This window comes from Drosophila gunungcola (genome assembly GCF_025200985.1).
Source record: "Drosophila gunungcola strain Sukarami chromosome 2R unlocalized genomic scaffold, Dgunungcola_SK_2 000004F, whole genome shotgun sequence".
NCBI lineage: Eukaryota > Metazoa > Arthropoda > Insecta > Diptera > Drosophilidae > Drosophila > Drosophila gunungcola.
The window spans coordinates 904493-920783 of NW_026453167.1; the positions used below are offsets into that span (position 1 = coordinate 904493).

General features: G+C 40.3%; 3 protein-coding genes and 1 long non-coding RNA gene across 7 annotated transcripts; all 4 read right to left on the reverse strand.

The window, feature by feature from the left end:
• Positions 1–682: 682 nt before the first annotated feature.
• LOC128254086 (procathepsin L) lies at positions 683–3001 on the reverse strand. The gene is made up of 4 exons (XM_052982900.1): positions 2857–3001; positions 2404–2655; positions 2135–2343; positions 683–1441 (listed from the first exon to the last, which is right to left on the reverse strand). The coding sequence occupies exons 2-4, from the start codon at positions 2647–2649 to the stop codon at positions 736–738; spliced, it is 1161 nt and encodes a 386-aa protein (XP_052838860.1). The 5' UTR covers positions 2650–2655; positions 2857–3001; the 3' UTR covers positions 683–735.
• A 1831-nt stretch (positions 3002–4832) lies between these two features.
• Positions 4833–5422, reverse strand: LOC128253986 (uncharacterized). The gene is made up of 3 exons (XR_008267505.1): positions 5384–5422; positions 5078–5298; positions 4833–5016 (listed from the first exon to the last, which is right to left on the reverse strand). It is a non-coding gene; the product is annotated as an uncharacterized LOC128253986 (long non-coding RNA).
• A 2132-nt stretch (positions 5423–7554) lies between these two features.
• Positions 7555–8053, reverse strand: LOC128253924 (uncharacterized). Its single transcript, XM_052982635.1, has 2 exons — positions 7893–8053; positions 7555–7816 (listed from the first exon to the last, which is right to left on the reverse strand). Exons 1-2 carry the CDS (start codon positions 7986–7988, stop codon positions 7679–7681), a joined length of 234 nt encoding a protein of 77 aa, XP_052838595.1. The 5' UTR covers positions 7989–8053; the 3' UTR covers positions 7555–7678.
• Positions 8054–9733: 1680 nt separating this feature from the next.
• On the reverse strand, positions 9734–16291 carry LOC128253981 (uncharacterized). 4 transcript variants are annotated; one of them, XM_052982736.1, is made up of 4 exons: positions 15735–16290; positions 12674–13049; positions 12248–12397; positions 9734–10997 (listed from the first exon to the last, which is right to left on the reverse strand). In XM_052982736.1, the coding sequence occupies exons 1-4, from the start codon at positions 15784–15786 to the stop codon at positions 9962–9964; spliced, it is 1614 nt and encodes a 537-aa protein (XP_052838696.1). In that variant the 5' UTR covers positions 15787–16290; the 3' UTR covers positions 9734–9961. The 4 variants fall into 4 exon arrangements, 2 of the variants coding, with proteins under 2 accessions (XP_052838696.1, XP_052838695.1); XM_052982735.1 differs by having other exon boundaries at positions 12248–12400; XR_008267502.1 differs by having other exon boundaries at positions 10861–10997; positions 11818–12397; positions 15735–16291.

Below are 16291 nucleotides of genomic sequence, written 5' to 3' on the forward strand. Positions count from 1 at the left end.
GAAAGAAGTAGTTCTCATTGGACTGTTTTCTAGTGCTCAAATTAGGTTATTTTCCGTTACTTTTCCAAATTAAATCGAGCTCCCACAAGCTTTTTACTTTGCTATAAATGGTCAATACGAGTGACTTTTTTGTGCAGCTTGCAACCTATCCGCAATAGAATTGGGAAAAATTAATTGTATGTATGTCTAATTTTCTCATGATCTTTTGCGAAAAAATGCCAAAAGTTTATTATTTAACGCTGTGGAAGCCATTCGATTGTATATTTTAAGACGAATTCTGCGATTTTTGACTTTCTTACTTTGAACATTACGTCCAAAAGTTTTTATATAAAAACATTTGGTGTTTTAAAGTTAAATTTGGTTTTTGAAAACTATTTTTGATTTTTTGATGACCTTTTTTATTTTTTTCAAAAAAACTGCTTTGCAGAAAGGTGACCTAAAAATAACACAAATATAGCAAACCCATATTTTCTCTTACAAAAATCCGATTTTAAAAAGAAAACCTCTGAAGGTTTCTGGCACAACTTTATAGGATTTTCGTTATAAAGTTCGTTTGTAATTTTTTTTTTCTATTTTTTCGAAACTTTGATGATGCAGTTCTTAGCAAATTAAGACACAAAACCTAAGAGGTAAGCCTTTTTAAAATCGGGTCGAAGCACATACTAATGATATTGGTTTTCAGTTATGTGTTATTACAAAATTACGTTTGCCAAGTTTATTTTTCAGATACACCCCTCAAACCACAGGATAGGAGCACTCATCGGCGATTAAACAGTAGTTCTGGCCACGTGGCAGGCGGAAGTAGCCCTTCTCCCCCCAGGAGTCGTCCCACGAGTTCTTCACGATCCAGTAGTCCTGTCCGTTCTCCGATCCGTAGCCAACGACCAGGATCGCGTGGTTCGGCTCGCCCTGGTTGCACTCGTTGTCGTTGTAGATGCCACCCTCGTAGTTCTTGAGGGTCTCCAGACCGTTCACGGAGCAGGCGACGGGTCCCAAGGTGGCCACCACCTTCTTCAGCTGCTCCTCATCCTTGGGCGGAATGGCGGCGAATCCCTGAAGGCGGGCACCAGCCTTGCTGTCGTCGTACTTGCACGAGTCCTTGTTGTCAATGTAGGGATAAACGCCCGCCTGCGAGACGCCCTTCTGCACCTCATCAATGAAGCAGAAGGCGGCCTCCTGGAAGCCACCGTCGCATCCGTTCAGTCCGAAGTCCTCCACTGGACCACAGTCGACCAAGTTCTGCTCGGACAGCACGGGCAGACTGCCCGTCTTGCGGAAGGTGTGGCCCTCGATGGCTCCGGTGGTGGCAAAGGCCCAGCAGGATCCGCAGGTGCCCTGGAACTTCACTGGGGTCACACCTCCTTTCTCGCGCCAATCGAAGGAGTCCGGAACGGGGCTTGGCGGCAGGTCCACCTGCTTCAGACTGGCGGCAGCACGAGCTCTATGGATAAGAAATAGGAAATAAGCTCATACAATAAAACAAAACTAGCTATAAATGTTACTTGTTTTTGAATAATTCTTCTGTTTTTTCTGTTTGTACTTAAAGGCAGAAGAAAATATTTGATTTAAGTGAAAAACTATTAAAATAAGATTAACATTCTTTTAACAAGCTGCCCTGCAGCTAAGTGCAAGGAAAGATTACAAAAAAAATGCATAGAGTTTCTTTGTACTTAAATCAAAAAAAAACTATTTTCATATTTCCATAGAAACTGTCTCTTTTGTTAATCGACTCAAATTGGTTTCCATCAACAAGATAGGAGGTTGCGGGTACGGAATCAATTCGGGGGAAAAGATTCGTAAGTACCTACAGAAAATGTTTGTTTCTATTGTTTCTACTTATTCGGCACTGATTTACGAACAAATCTAATTTTGATTATACAGCCAATTCTCACGAAGCGATTCGATGCACTTATAATATTTTTTGCTCGGCTTATGCACAAATAATGCTTAGTTTAAGATGTGAAAAATATATCTTAAATCATTAACATTTGTTAAGAATAAAAAGTTCTTGAAATTAAGAGTTCTGAAAAAATTGAGCACATTTCAAAGCCCGTAAAAGAGTATCCCTATCATAGAATTCTCGGTTTTTTCCTTGAGCGTATGAACCAATCCTCCTAAAAGATGCAAAACTTACTTAGCTGCGGGGCTTCGCTTGAGACCGGTCAACTGCTGGAGGAACTCGGCGTGGGTCAGATCGGCAAAGGCATTGACAGCCTGCTTGAAGGTGGCAGCTCCGCGGGCGAAGGCCTCGTTTCCGGCATCCACCAGGTTCTTGGTGGAGGCGAAGGCTCCCTCGTGCAGAGCCTGATCGGCGGCATCCAGGTACTTCTTACCAGATTGAGACTGTAAGAGAGCCTTATTTTAGTCAACCCATTTGGGGAAGGAATTGCGCAGAGATCTCACCAAGAAGTCACCAAAGTCCTGGACATTCGACAGCAGAGGCACCTTGGGCACACTACTGGCAAAGTTGCTCACTGCACCCTGCACGGCACCTGCTGCGTTTTGGAAGGCTCCGGCCAGGCGATTGGCACCACCTCCGAATCCACCGCCGAGTCCTCCTCCTCCGCCGCCTCCAAAGCCTCCGAATCCTCCGAATCCCTGGCCAGTAACAGCAGCCACCAGAAGAGGCAGAACCCAAAGAAGCTTCATTCTGATCTGCGAAGGAAACGAAACGAAATTGATTGATGGCTTGAACACTAAGCGGTTGCAACTGGTTTCTCCGGGAATTACGACATTAATTATACTTGATTGCCCATATATGATGCTTATCAGCCATCAGCCGATGCAATTGAGTACTATATATGCTTAGGTTTCATGCGAATCATCATCACCAAGTACTTCCCGATTCCGACTAACCTTACGCGTTCGCACAGTCCACACAAATGTTTTTGGCTCGATCGAGGGTTAGAGTTTTTATAGCTATTAGGCCAGTGGGTTTCTCATCGCTCGGACTATAAACTGGCCAACCTCGCCCCCACCCGACCCAATCCACAAATCCCAAGTCCAGGGGCTCGCAATTATACAGAAATCGAGACGCGTTGATTATACGTGCTATAACTTTTTCGATTTGTGCAAATCCGAGTGGTTTGGGAACTCGTCTTGCTTCATTAGCGCTGCGAAAGAAGGCGCTGAATATATACACCCAGAAAAAATAGTGAATTCATTCCTACACAGAAACAAAGTGTTAGTTTCAATTAAAAATTTATAGCTCAACAAATACGTTTAATTTTTACCCTTTGCTTCTTTAAAATTTCAAAGTAATATGCCTTTTAGTATGACCAAATTGACACGGAAAATTTGTTTGCTTCTAAGGCTATGGTAATAATACATTATATTTTTGAAATACATTTTTTTTTCTAAAAGTTTCTATAATTTTACAGAGTTTTAGGTAACATTTTTTTTCTGTGTAGAAGAACATTGAACAAATTATAACTGAATCTAGTTTGGGCCAGATGAAGACCGAATACCCAAATAATTAGAATATAAATCTTGATTATTTGGCTCTTATGTCAGCAACGATTACGCATTTGGGTGTTTATATTATTTGCTGCATTGCAATTTCTTGTTTTTAATTAGCACTTTTAATCCCTTTTTTAAGTCATTTTGTGATAACGTATTTCTCAGTTCAGGAAAAACCGGAACAAATTGAAAACCCGTTGTTAAATTTGAGTAAATTTAATATTACGACACACGAGATAATCTGAACTGGACACGGGGCAAAATTTAATTTAAAAAGCAGAACACGCTTAAGTTCCGTTTCCACTTAATCAAATCAAATTAATCTCGACCAACATTTATGATCGTTGGACTTGAAGAAAATCTTCTCGCAGAGTCGAGGCTAATTGAATATTTTTTTTAATGCATTCGTTCAAATTACCTGTATCTGTATACAAACTAGAAACTTAAGCCGTTATTTACATACATATTAATAGCAATAAAAATTGATTAACATTTTTTATCCCACCCAGTTGCTTGTTTTTGTGGGCAAACATAGTAAACAGAAGCTGTCCCGAAATAAATAAAATCTTAATGTGCTCCCGCTTTGGTTGCCCTTGGGGAACCCCCCATCTGTCTGAAATAACAAGTTTTCTGTCTAAATTAGGTGACACTGAGTTTACTAAGTCAACACAACTATGAATAATTATAACGTTCACATTTATCCGTCGCTTGGGACTAAACGCCACATATGTCATTGATGTTGAGTTAATTAAATTATTAGTGTTGGAGTATTTTTAGTTTATAAATAATTTATAAGCTATAAATAATCTTAAAGCTTATAAGTTTATTAAAAACAAATTGGCTCAAATCTAAATTTAAACCGTTTCCTTGAAGTTTTACAATTATATAAATAGGTTAAATGTACTATTTAAATTTAAATTTAAGGTAAAAAAGTTTCAATGACAAAAAGCAGCCAAGTTTTTTGTATTGTCTCATACACATATACATATATATTTGAATTTAATATTCTGTTTTTAAAACTATTACTGTTATTAATGTAAATGTTTCTAAAGTAATTTATTGGTTACAAATTATTATGAGTAGCGGCTAAAATTTTCTTTTGCACATATAGGGTATACAATATGTGCTTATAATTAAGCGTGAGAAACTAAAGAGTAGGAGCACCTGCGGCAATGTTGCATAGGTTTTGGCCACGCAGCAGTCGAATGTAGCCACTGTCGCCCCAGGAATCGTCTCAGGAGTTCTTGACGATCCAGTAATCCAGGCCATGCTCCGATCCGTAGCCCACGACCAGGACCGAGTGGAGTAGCTCATAGTCATTGCAGGTTGGGTCGTCATAAATACCCGACTTGTGAAAACGCAGGCTCGAATATTTTGTTTTAGTAATTGCCACTTTATAGATCGGGTCAGATCGGCGAAAGCGTTCAGAGCCAACTGGAAGGAAAAGGTTCCTTTGGCGAAGGCTACGTTGCCGGCATACACTAGGTTCTTGGAGGCTGCAAAGACACCCTCGCGAAAAGTGCGATCAGCCTCGGAGAAAGCCTGTCCGGTTTGATCCTGTAAAGGGGCTTCAAACTAAGGTCCAAGTTGTAAAGGGAGGAGGTCCAGAAAATCTCACCAAAAAGTTGTCAAAATTATCGGTGTTGCCAGCACTGGCACCTTGGGCACAAAATTGGCAAAGCTGGTCAGAGCACTGCACCCTGGACAACAATTGAAAGAGATTCAGGCACTCCGTCTGCTAATCCTCCAGCTGCACTTGCAAACCCTCTAGCAATTTATCCGAATGCATCCAAGCCGTCTTCACAAGGTACGAAAAAAGCAAACGAATTTTCATTTGATCTGTGAGAGAAATGGGATTACTTTACATGCCGTTCACTTTTTGGTGTTTTAAAAAGTTTATGTAATTAAATACAAGATATTACACTTCGTGTGGAGAAATAGAGGACTTTTAGCGTTGTTTTTTTTTATTAATTTGCACTGGTGCTAATGTGTTCGACGCCGCCTTTTATAAACTGTATTCGATACTGCTTTTTTCATCCTAATCTGGATAAGAAGATTCCCGATCAAGAAATTTGTATCTTTGGGAATCAATAAATAATATAAATAATAATACAGCTCTTTGTTAAATAACAATTTACAAATATACATATAAATGTAGAGCAATTTATTTCAAAAAGTTGGCTTACTTGTTTGCATTATTGGCACATAAATTATTGCTTTCAATTAGCACAGTTAATCCCATTTTAACACAAATTATGGATTTTGTGAGAAGGTTACGTTTTTTTATGGCCGGAAGCAATGGAAAACTCGTTTTTAAATTCCAGTCAATATAATATTATGACACACAAGACTTTTTGATCCTGACGGACTTAAAAAAAAGCCGGCTATTTCTGGTTTTGCTACTAAGTAAACAAGTGCACACGATTTTGTTGTGATAAACTCAAATTGGCTAAATATTTTTAAAGTTAGTAAACAGAAGCTGACCCGAGATAGATAATTTCTCCGATTCGCAGAAGAGTTTCAAATGTATATAATGGTGCTTCTGCTTAGCTTGCCCATCTGTCTGAAAAAACGAGTTTGCTATCTAAATTACGTGACGCTGACGCTAATTATGTCAACACAAAAATTAATGTTTAAAACGTTTATATTTGTAGTAGGGATAGGCTCAAATATTAGTTCAAGTATTTGTATATTGTTAAACACAAGAAAAATAAGAACATTTAAATTATTGCCTATATCTAGGTAATTTAATAAATAGTGTTGTAGGCCCTAAAATATGATTTTTTTTAGGCAACTGTGACCCAAAGTACAAGGTTTAGGTAGCGAAAGCTACAGCAGTTCCTTTCGCCCCAGAAATCGTTCTAGGAGCTCTTGACAACCCAGGAGTACAGGCCATTCTCCGATCCAGAGCCCACGACCTGGACCGAGTGTACATCGTCAATGCCTGTCTTGTAGAATCGCAGGCTCTTCATATTTTCCTCTTGAATCTTTCGGTATCACGTATATTGGCTTATGTGGTGAAACCAGAAATATTGGGCAGCTCTAGTTTAGTCTATCAAATTTAACGACACGCGTGGCTTGGATTTAAAATTCCGAGTTCCTCAGTCCTCCAGTAGCTTAATTTTATGCTGCGTGGTGGCTTACTTGTTTTAAACTTTAATACATTCGTTGCATTATTGGCACATAAATTATTGCTTTCGATTAGCACAGTTAATCCCGCTTTAAAACAAATTATGCGTTTTGTGCATGGTAAGCTAACTTTTTGTTGATGACCGGAAGCAATCGAAAACTCGTTTTTAATCCCTTGCAGAGGGTATTATAATTTCATTCAGAAGTTTGCAACGCTGTGAATGAGACATCTCTGTAAAGTAATTTTCTATTTTTTAATTTTTTCAAACAATTCGTCCGGACATGATTTTATTAACATTATCAGAAAACGATATCATATAGTTGCCATAGGAACGAACGAATAATTGAGCTGAATGTCATCGTAGCTTTAATAATTTTAAAAATAAACGCTCATATATATAAGGGTATATGAACTTCGGCTTGCCGATGTTAGCTTCTTTTCTTATTTTTAATTAAGTCAATAGAATATTTTGACACACGTGATTTTTTGATCTTGACGGACTTAAGAATAATCGGGTGCTGGTCTTAGACACATTACTAGTAGTAAACAGGTATCCTTTGAAATTGCACCTGGTTTTGTAGAACTTTTTCATATCTAGGTTAACTGTTTGCTTTTTTTTTGCAATACCATGTACATTCCTATTATACAAAAGCAATTAAAAAATAGACCGCACTCCAATAATAAGAGTCAACAAAATGTTAAAACATAAGAAATTAAAACATCATATTTAAGCATTTTTAAATTATATAAACAGTTTATGAAGAAGGCAATTTTTAGAAGATTACCACGGTTAAATTTTTGTCTCAAATAACTAACAGATCACACACCACGATTGTAAGAATGTTAAAACGTAAGCAACTTAATCAAAAGCACAAATATACATCCAATCCTTTTTAGGCTAGACATTTAAGTAACTTTACATTTTAAATTACTCCCATAACATTTAGGCTCAATAAAACCATTCCTTAACGGTATCAACACAAAACATATTGTTTTATTTATAACGACTCAACTTGCTTAGGTTAGGCAAGAGAGATTAACATTTTCTACAGGACTAACATTTATTTAAATATTTGTTTTTCTAGCAATCTATCCGCTCTTGCGACGCCTGGTTTGCCCGGGTCGCGATTCCTGGGCTTCGTGAATGGGCGTGGCCTCTGGCAGAAAGATAATGGGCTTTCTCAGATCAATCGGTGGAGATGCCCAATTTTTGGTCATAGGAAAGCGCTGCAATAGAAATAAATAAATATAATAAATTATTCAAAACATTGAATACAATTTAAAAAGACATTTCGTTACTCACCCCACTAGGTCCGTTTACAGATCCATGTCCCACCTGTGGAAAAGCCAGGGAAAGAGCCAAAGTGGCCAGGAAGGTCAGAACCAGGATTATTTTCATTGTGTGACTTGTAAAAAGGATATGGTTTTCAAGGCAACTGTTTGGCTTGCACTGATTCTGAACTCCGTGGCGTTTCCCTTATATAATCCCGCCAAGTGGGAACTTTCTCCAGCGAGATCACTTCCTGCACTTCCGGATGCGTGTGCAATTGAATCATTTGTGCACTTGAAAGTCTGGCTGTTTAAAAATAACCCTCACATCGGACACTTTTGCTTTCTGGAGCTTGTGCTGGAGCCATCGATGCCGATGCCGATACCCCCAGAGATTCATCCGTATTGGGGCATTCCCAGTTAGCAGTTACTTACTGTTCTCGGGCATTCTTGGTTTCTTGAAGAACAGAAAAAGAAACAAACCAAAGAGCCCAAGAACCAAAGAACCTTTTTTATACTCGTTCGTTGGACCCTGCTATACATTTCAAGGTTGTCGTGGCATCTGCTGCTCCTGCTGCCATATACCATATATGTATGACTTGATATATAATATATATATAGGGCTGTGTGCTTCTTTCATTAACCACTCCGAGCAACAACAACAGCGCAGCACAACAGCAACATCAGTCAACAGAACTTCAAACGAAGTCACTCGTCTGCGCATGCGCGAAGGTGGAGCTCGAGCTGAAGATGAAGACGAGAATGAAGATGAAGAAGCCCAATGGGTGGATGGGGCAGTACACACACAGAAAAAAAATACTTAAAAGCCACAATTGTTTTTGTTTGTTAAAACTGTCCCCAATCTATAAAGAATTGGGAAATGGTAGTTTAACTATACAATTTTTAAGAACACAGAATATTAGTAATTGGCATAAAAAATTGTTGTTCAAGTATTTATTTTTTATTATTTTTTATTTTTTATTTTTTTTGTGTTTTATAGATTTTATAATCATTAATGGCTCTACATGATATTTTTTTTTCTGTGTGCAAGAGGCGGGATGAGATGGGGAAAGGGTCTTGGCCAGGGGGCCCCTTCTGGGTCTTTTGGTTAATGTGTGTGTTGCTGTTGTTGGGGTACGTCTACCATCTCCATCTTCATCTTCATCCAATTGTTGAACGACACCGACCGACACACATAAAACTTGATGTGATGCGTCTGCGTCTAGAAAATCCTCTTTAAATTAAGAAAGATGATTTGCAGATTTGAATGCAGACACGGACATGGACACGGGCAGCATGATGTAAGCCCACCGAGGAATTTATTTATTCTTCAGCCTCTGGCTTTCGTGAAGCGTAGAATGCAATAAAATTCCACACGGCGCACACTTGAGTTTTTAGAGCCTTAGCAGTTAATTTACGATTATTGGCTTTCATCTTCGTTTCGACTAAGCCAAATAAATCCCCAAGACTTGTTTATGATTTGCGTTTTGGCCATGGTCAAGGCGAGCCGTTATGAGATATTCAAGTATCTCAGAGATTGGTTATTAGGATTATAATCTATTATTGGAGAGTTTACGGTTCTACGAACAATGGAAGGAAAAAGGCACTTACGAAAGCATCACTTTGGGGATTTCTTTATGGTGAACATTAAGTAACTGTCAATATATATTGACAGTCACTTTAAGATTTTATTACACTTAGTACCTTTTGATATTATATACTGGCAATCCATTTGCTAGGAATATTCTCATCTTGAAATCTAGGCTGAAAATGTATTCACATAAAATCAAACCTTTATTTGGTCAGTGTTATCAGTGTTCAGTTCAAACATATAACACCCCTTTTTATAAACCATACATAAACATAAACAACCTGTTTATTTACTTATTACGTTTATTAATCAAGAGTTTCCTTTTTTGTGGTGGTTGTCATACATTTAAAGCATACAATACATATATATTAATATATAGATTAATGTCTTAGCTCCTTTAATCTCTCGCTGGATCGTTCATTTCAGCGGGGTGGTCATCCAGGTTGGCCTGGTTTGGGGTCCTCAGAGAGAAGCGTCATTTTCGGACATGTCCGGCCGGCTCTCGAAAATGGTCATTCCTCAGTGGAACCCGTGGAACACAATCCCAGTGGGATGGATGACCCCACCCCCCGTCCAGACCCAAACAAACACACACAACTTAGGCTATAGTGGCTGGTCCGCAAGGACATGCCTAGTTGTTGTTGGCCTGCCAGTGGCTTGCCCAGGACACGCATGGCATTGGAGTAGTCCGAGTCGATCTGAGGGATGATCTGCTGCTCGTTGGGCCGCAAAGTGCGTATCAGATCGTTGAGGGACAGGGAGGATTGTGGAGTGAGCTCCTCCTTGGGCTGCAGCTCCTGGGAGCTGGCCATCTTCTGGAAGTCCTGGGCAATCTGTTTGATGCGCTCCTCGATGGCGGCAGCCGGGGATTCGGTGGTGGAGCTGGGCAGGGCCAGAGCCTCCGCCTCCGCCTCAATTTCGCCTTCAGTCTCCAGCTCATGCTCATCCCCCTCCGAATCGTGCTGGGCACTCTCGTTATCCTCAGCCGCAGCCGGAGCAGCTGGTACCGCATCCGCATCCGAATCCGAATCAGCATCATGATCCTGCTGCTGCTGCTGCTGCTGCAACTGCTGCTGCACCTCCTCAATGGAGTGCATCTCGGGATGCAGTTCGTTGTCGCTGAGGGGGAATACATGCTCCTTGATGTCATTGCCATCGCTGTCGTTGCCCAGTTCGCGGGCATGCTCTCCAAAGTTGTCGTGCTCCTCGTGCTCCTCATGCTCCTCCTCGCCGCCCTCTGCCTCGTGGTCGTCGTGCTCCTCGGCCTCCACATCCGGCTCCTGATCCTCCACATCCACATCCGCGGAGTCGGTGTCGGGCAGCGAGCGATCGTGGTTCAGTTTGAAGGACATGAAGGAGGGCTGTTGCTGCTGAGAGCTCGAGTCGTCGAGCAGTCGGTGGCCGCCAGCTGGCGAGGATTTGGCCTTGGCGGCAGTGTACATGGCTCCACTGGTGGACATCAGCAGGGGCAAAGGAGTGGTCGTGACGGCCACATGCAGGTTCAGCAGGGAGGCGGGAGTCCTTGGGGTGGTTGAAGTAATGGGACGACTATATTTTTGAAGAAAATAGACAAATGAAATATAAAGTAATATTTTAATGTTCTGTGTGTCTTTGTTGGGCGGTTCGGTGGCGTGGTTAGTGCGAAAGTGGCTTAGCCTTCAGTTAGTGAGTTGATCACAATTCTTCATGACAACATCAACAACAACAACAGCAACGAGAGCGATACAACATCTAAGGAAGCTAAGCCCCAAACCACCAAACAAAATACATTTTTGGCGCTCATATGGGATGGAACACAAAAATTAATGCAATCAATGGGAAATTTGAAAAAATACTTGATTTCAGAAAAATAACAAAATTGAATATTTCTATTTTAAATCTGTGAGACAGCATAGAAGATACTTTAACATTTTTCTATGTAACATATCTTAAGAAGTTTACCTGTATTTAATTTGTTTAACAAATTTTTCTTTTATTGTTTTAAAAAATACTTTAAGTTTGAATAGATAATTTTTGGAAACTGACTTTCAAAAAACGTCTGATAAACTATCAGATTTTCTAAATTAATTTTTAAAAAATGGCCCTTCCTTTATATTTTTCTATACATTTTATTTTGAACTTTCTCAGAGATTGCATTAACTTTAATAGTTTTCTTCTTCCCATTGGCGTCTACAAGGTTGTGTTCTTTTTTGGACGATATTTGTAGATTTTAAAGAATGTCGATAAGGATTGAAACCAATTTTACGGCTTGGCTTATAGAACTTGGAGTGGCGTTAGTAAGAAGTCGCATTAGTCTTTAGATATACATATGCATATAGATTGTGTGTGTAAATATGGTAGATTGGTTACGATTTGGGGTTTAGCTCACCTATTTCTTCATTCTTTTTGCAAATTCTGTTCTTGGGAATCGAAATCGGATTCGCACTCTGTCACTGTGTGTGTGTGTGTGTGTGTGTGAGTGAGTGTGTGTATGTTTGTGGTCAACTAAAGTAACTTGTGTCTTAATCACATTATCCTTGCGTAATCTCTTGATCTGTTTAGTTTTTATCTGGTATAAATATGTGTTTTGTTTTTTGTTTTTTACTTAATTAGGGACATTTGTTTAATTGCCACTGACGGGCAGCTCGTATAGCGAATTAATTAACGTTAATTATAGCATAATTTGTTTATTGCATTATCAATATTCTTAGTTCCTCCTCCAATCAGTGCTCTTAATATCTGTTCGATTTGCGTGTGGTTGTGTGGAGTTGTGGAGTATTGGAGTAGTGTGGAGTGGCTCCGCGGTCAAGTGTCCTTACCCCTGCGCCGACGAGACGGGGATGCTGCCGTAGTTGTAGTAGTAGCAGCGGGTCTGCTCGCAGATGAAGTCCTTCACGGCCGAGCAGTCCTCGGGCATCCACTTGAGCGTGGGCTGCTTCAGGATCACGCATCCTTTCTCGGCGCCACTGCTGCTATAGATTGTATAAAGGGAAGGAAAAGCATATCGATGTAGATGGGTATAGTTTGGAGTCCTGAAGACACAGAGAATTAACCACATTGGTTGATTGGAATAACTCTATAGTATAAATATTCCGAGTTAATTTTGACAGAGGAAACTATACAATTAAAACGAATTCCTTTGCTAGCATTATTTCCTGTGCATTTCTCTTATGAATCAAATTGTTAACAACATTTTTTCCCAAACGGATTTCCTCTCTGTGTACTATTAGTTCAGGACTACTTACCTGTCGCGAGCGGTGCGCTGGGGTGAGGTGTTGCTATTATGATCGACGGGATCGAGCAGACCGGCCTGGATGGCGTCCGCCGAGTTCTCGAAAAAGTCGAAGGTGGCGTTGAACGGCAGACCAGTGCTCATCCATAGGAACATACCCGTGCCCAGGCGATTGCCGGAGGTCCAGAAATCGTAGTTGCCGTAACCGGCATTCTTTAGGTACGTGGTCATCGACTCGGCCTTCTCCTTCGTCTCAAAGGAGGCCAGTTGCAGGCCCAGGGAACGGCAGTACTGGTAGGCCAGGAAGTAGTTGAGCTCAGGTGAATAGGGATTCATTCGGCTGATAAAGTACTGCACTCCATCTAAATGGATCGTTGTGATGCGTTGACCTGTTGGCAAAACCGAAATTATTGTTGATATATCATAAAATTTTTTTTGATAAAACTAAAGATGATCAAACTATAAGCCCAGTTCACAATAGGTGAACGAACCCACCTATATCTGTAAATTCCAAACGTATTTGGAATCGCAATGCGTAACCGAAACAGCGAAAACGGTAACGGTTTCAACTGCGGACATCGCATGCGTAATCGCAGAAACATCATTAAATAGGATTACCAAAAAAGTGGCTAGCAATCCATAAAAACGAAGAACAAAACTTTGGAGCCCCAAATTGGACGCGTGATTCATGATGATGATGATGACCAGGAGCATTTATGCGGTCCCTGACCCCTGGTGGCTAATTACAAGAAATCCGAAATGGGGAATCAAGGTGCTGATGACATTAATTAGCCCGCTGGTCAGCTTGAAATGGAGACGAAGAGAATCTTATGTAATCGCTGACCCGAGAAGTAAAGTAAAGCCAAGAGGCTGGAAACAATGCAAGACGACAGTGACTTTGAGTTCGGATTCGGGTTCAGTCAACAGGTAGACGAGGGACAAAGATCTTGGCCCTCTCAGAAAGTATCTGTGTACACAAGTCTCTGTCAGTGTTTGTGTGAGTATGAGTTGGCCCTTAAAAAGCGGCTCAAAAGATAAACACAAATACCAGTACTTTGTTTTCCCACTGACTCAACGAACCCTCTTGGACACTTGGCCATTTATGGCACTTGTCATGGGTGGATATTGGATATGGAATATGGGATATGGAATATGGGATGGTGTAAGGCTTATAGGCAAGGGCCTAGACATGAAGAGAACTCCAGTGTTTGAGCGCACACACACACCCATCACCACGAGTATACTCTGCTCGTATATGAAATTATTTCCGGCGATTAAAATGCAAGACACACACGACGAAGTCAAGTCAAAGTCAAAGTCTTTGCTCGATCAGACTCATGATAGACAACTGGCGGTGAAGATTTATGAATGAAAAGATTTTGGGAGAATTTAATATGCGACCGACGAGAGCTCAGATTTCCATCTGCCTAATAAGAATAATGACCACGCCATGGTATCAGAAGCTTGGTGGAGAGAAGAAATGTTCTTAAATTTCATTTTAATGGGGCAATTTGAGAAAACCAAATTAATCCAACTTGATGGCGAATCTAAATCGGATTCGAAGTGGAAGATAGTTCTCGGCACTTAGCCAGCAGATAACGAGCTCCGTCCCAATTGCAGTTAATTTGACACTGACTCTGGACGTGAATTCGACTGCAAGATCAGGGGGATCGGAATAAAGATCAAGATCGGGAATCGGGATCGGGATCGAGATCGGGATCGGGATAGGTAACCCCATAATTGGGCAGCCAAGTTCCCTGCAGCACTTGAGCACCATAATTTCCGAAGGTAATTACGCTTGGCCAGCGATAGATCGCGAATCTAGCACGTCTCTAATGATGCAGTCAAAGTCAATGCTGGTGTTTGGCGGGGACGCTGATGTGGACGCTGATGCCATTGCCGGAGGATGCGATGCGGCTAACTCTAGTTATTTGTTGGCACCTAACATCCCTCGGGCCAGTTAGCAGGCAAATCATTATTATGGAGATGGCGACTGGGATAAGCAGAGGGAAATTGATAAAAAAAAAGCCTGTTTGGGAATCGGGAACGGGAACAATTCTTGGTGGGTAATCGATGAGAAGAGACCGAAGACCGTAGAATCGATGCAAAAATAGCGAACAGGCTTAATGACTGCGACTCTGATTCGGATATAATGATGGGAATGCATCATTCGTTTCGCCAGAATCTTTTCCTTTCCTCGATTTTCAGGCTTGGCTTGGCTGGGTAATCTTTCTTTTTTTCAGTTCTGTGGAACTTCTTTTGTTTACTTGTTAAATGGGAGAGGGTAGGAATAATTACAGACGTTTCTTGGAGATTGAATTATCATTGACGGACAGAGGTAAGCCGGCAATTAGCAAGGCATTTAGAGTTGCGGAGGATAAAAACCTAATTATTCTATCTTTTCAAGTTCTTAGAACAAGTTTAATTTGTTTGCTACGTTTTAAACGAGGTGTGCTCTTTAAAAGTTTAAACCAAAAGCGTAATGTGGGTTTGCCTAAGACTCTCTTCAATTAAAATAACGCTTTAAACTAAGAATAATTACATCTACGAACCTTTTTTTAATTTATAATACAAGAATATTAAATTGTTTCACAACAAGGTAGTTTAATAAATGCACTATCTTTACTTATATATTAACAACTTTAAGCTAGTTGTTTAAAAATGTAGAAAATCAATTACCAATTATTTAAAAATCAGCTTTAATGGACTTTTGAATTATTTAATTTGAAATTAAGTTTTTTTTTATCATACTTTAAAGGTTATATTAGGAATAATGTAATTTAATATTTTGAAATTTTATTTAATAAAATTGTATTAATTGTAGGAATTTTATTAAATGTGAAGCACAAAATCACTCAAAATTTAGCATTCTCAAAACTAGTTCCTTGCAATCCTTGAAGAACTCGAAAACAAATTTTAAACAAAACAATTTTAAAAATTTATTAAACATGAGTAAAAGATTACAAACGAATGAAAATAATCAAAAGTCTTTTAAGCACTTAACAAATAATGTTCAAGACCGACAGTGTCGAAATTGGGGAGGAGAAAAGTCAAAATTCAATCACTTTACTAACCTGCAGCGCATGCCAAGAGGCCTAGCAGGCAGAGGAGTACGATTTTGGCCATCTTTTCTTCGGCTGGTTGGATTGTTGAGAGCGCGGATCACTTTCTGATTGCCACTGGCTACGAGCGGGGAATACGAATGGGGTTCTTTAACGCGCGTTCGAGGTGGCTCTAAAACAGAGTCTGGAGTTTAGAGTTGGGAGTTCAGCACTTCACGTCGCGTTCACTGCAAGCCTTCGTCGTCGACTGATCGCTCAACTGATCAGGCCAATATCACGCAGCCGCGAGTGTCCGCCAAGAAGTCGGGAATCGGGAATGGGAATGGAATGGAATGGGAGTCCAAGAAGCCGAAGAAGCCAAGAACAACAACGATCAGACTCGCTGCTTCCAAAACGACAGCGATTCCAGTTTCCTCTTCCAGGTACACTCACACTTGAACAGGCAGTTACAGATACAGATACGGTGGCAGCGACTTGTGTGTTAATCCTTGGACCCCGAAATTGGAATTGGTAATTGCAAGTTTTAGATCCGCGGAGCTTCTGTTCTGGCCAAGTTAGCGCTGGTAAAT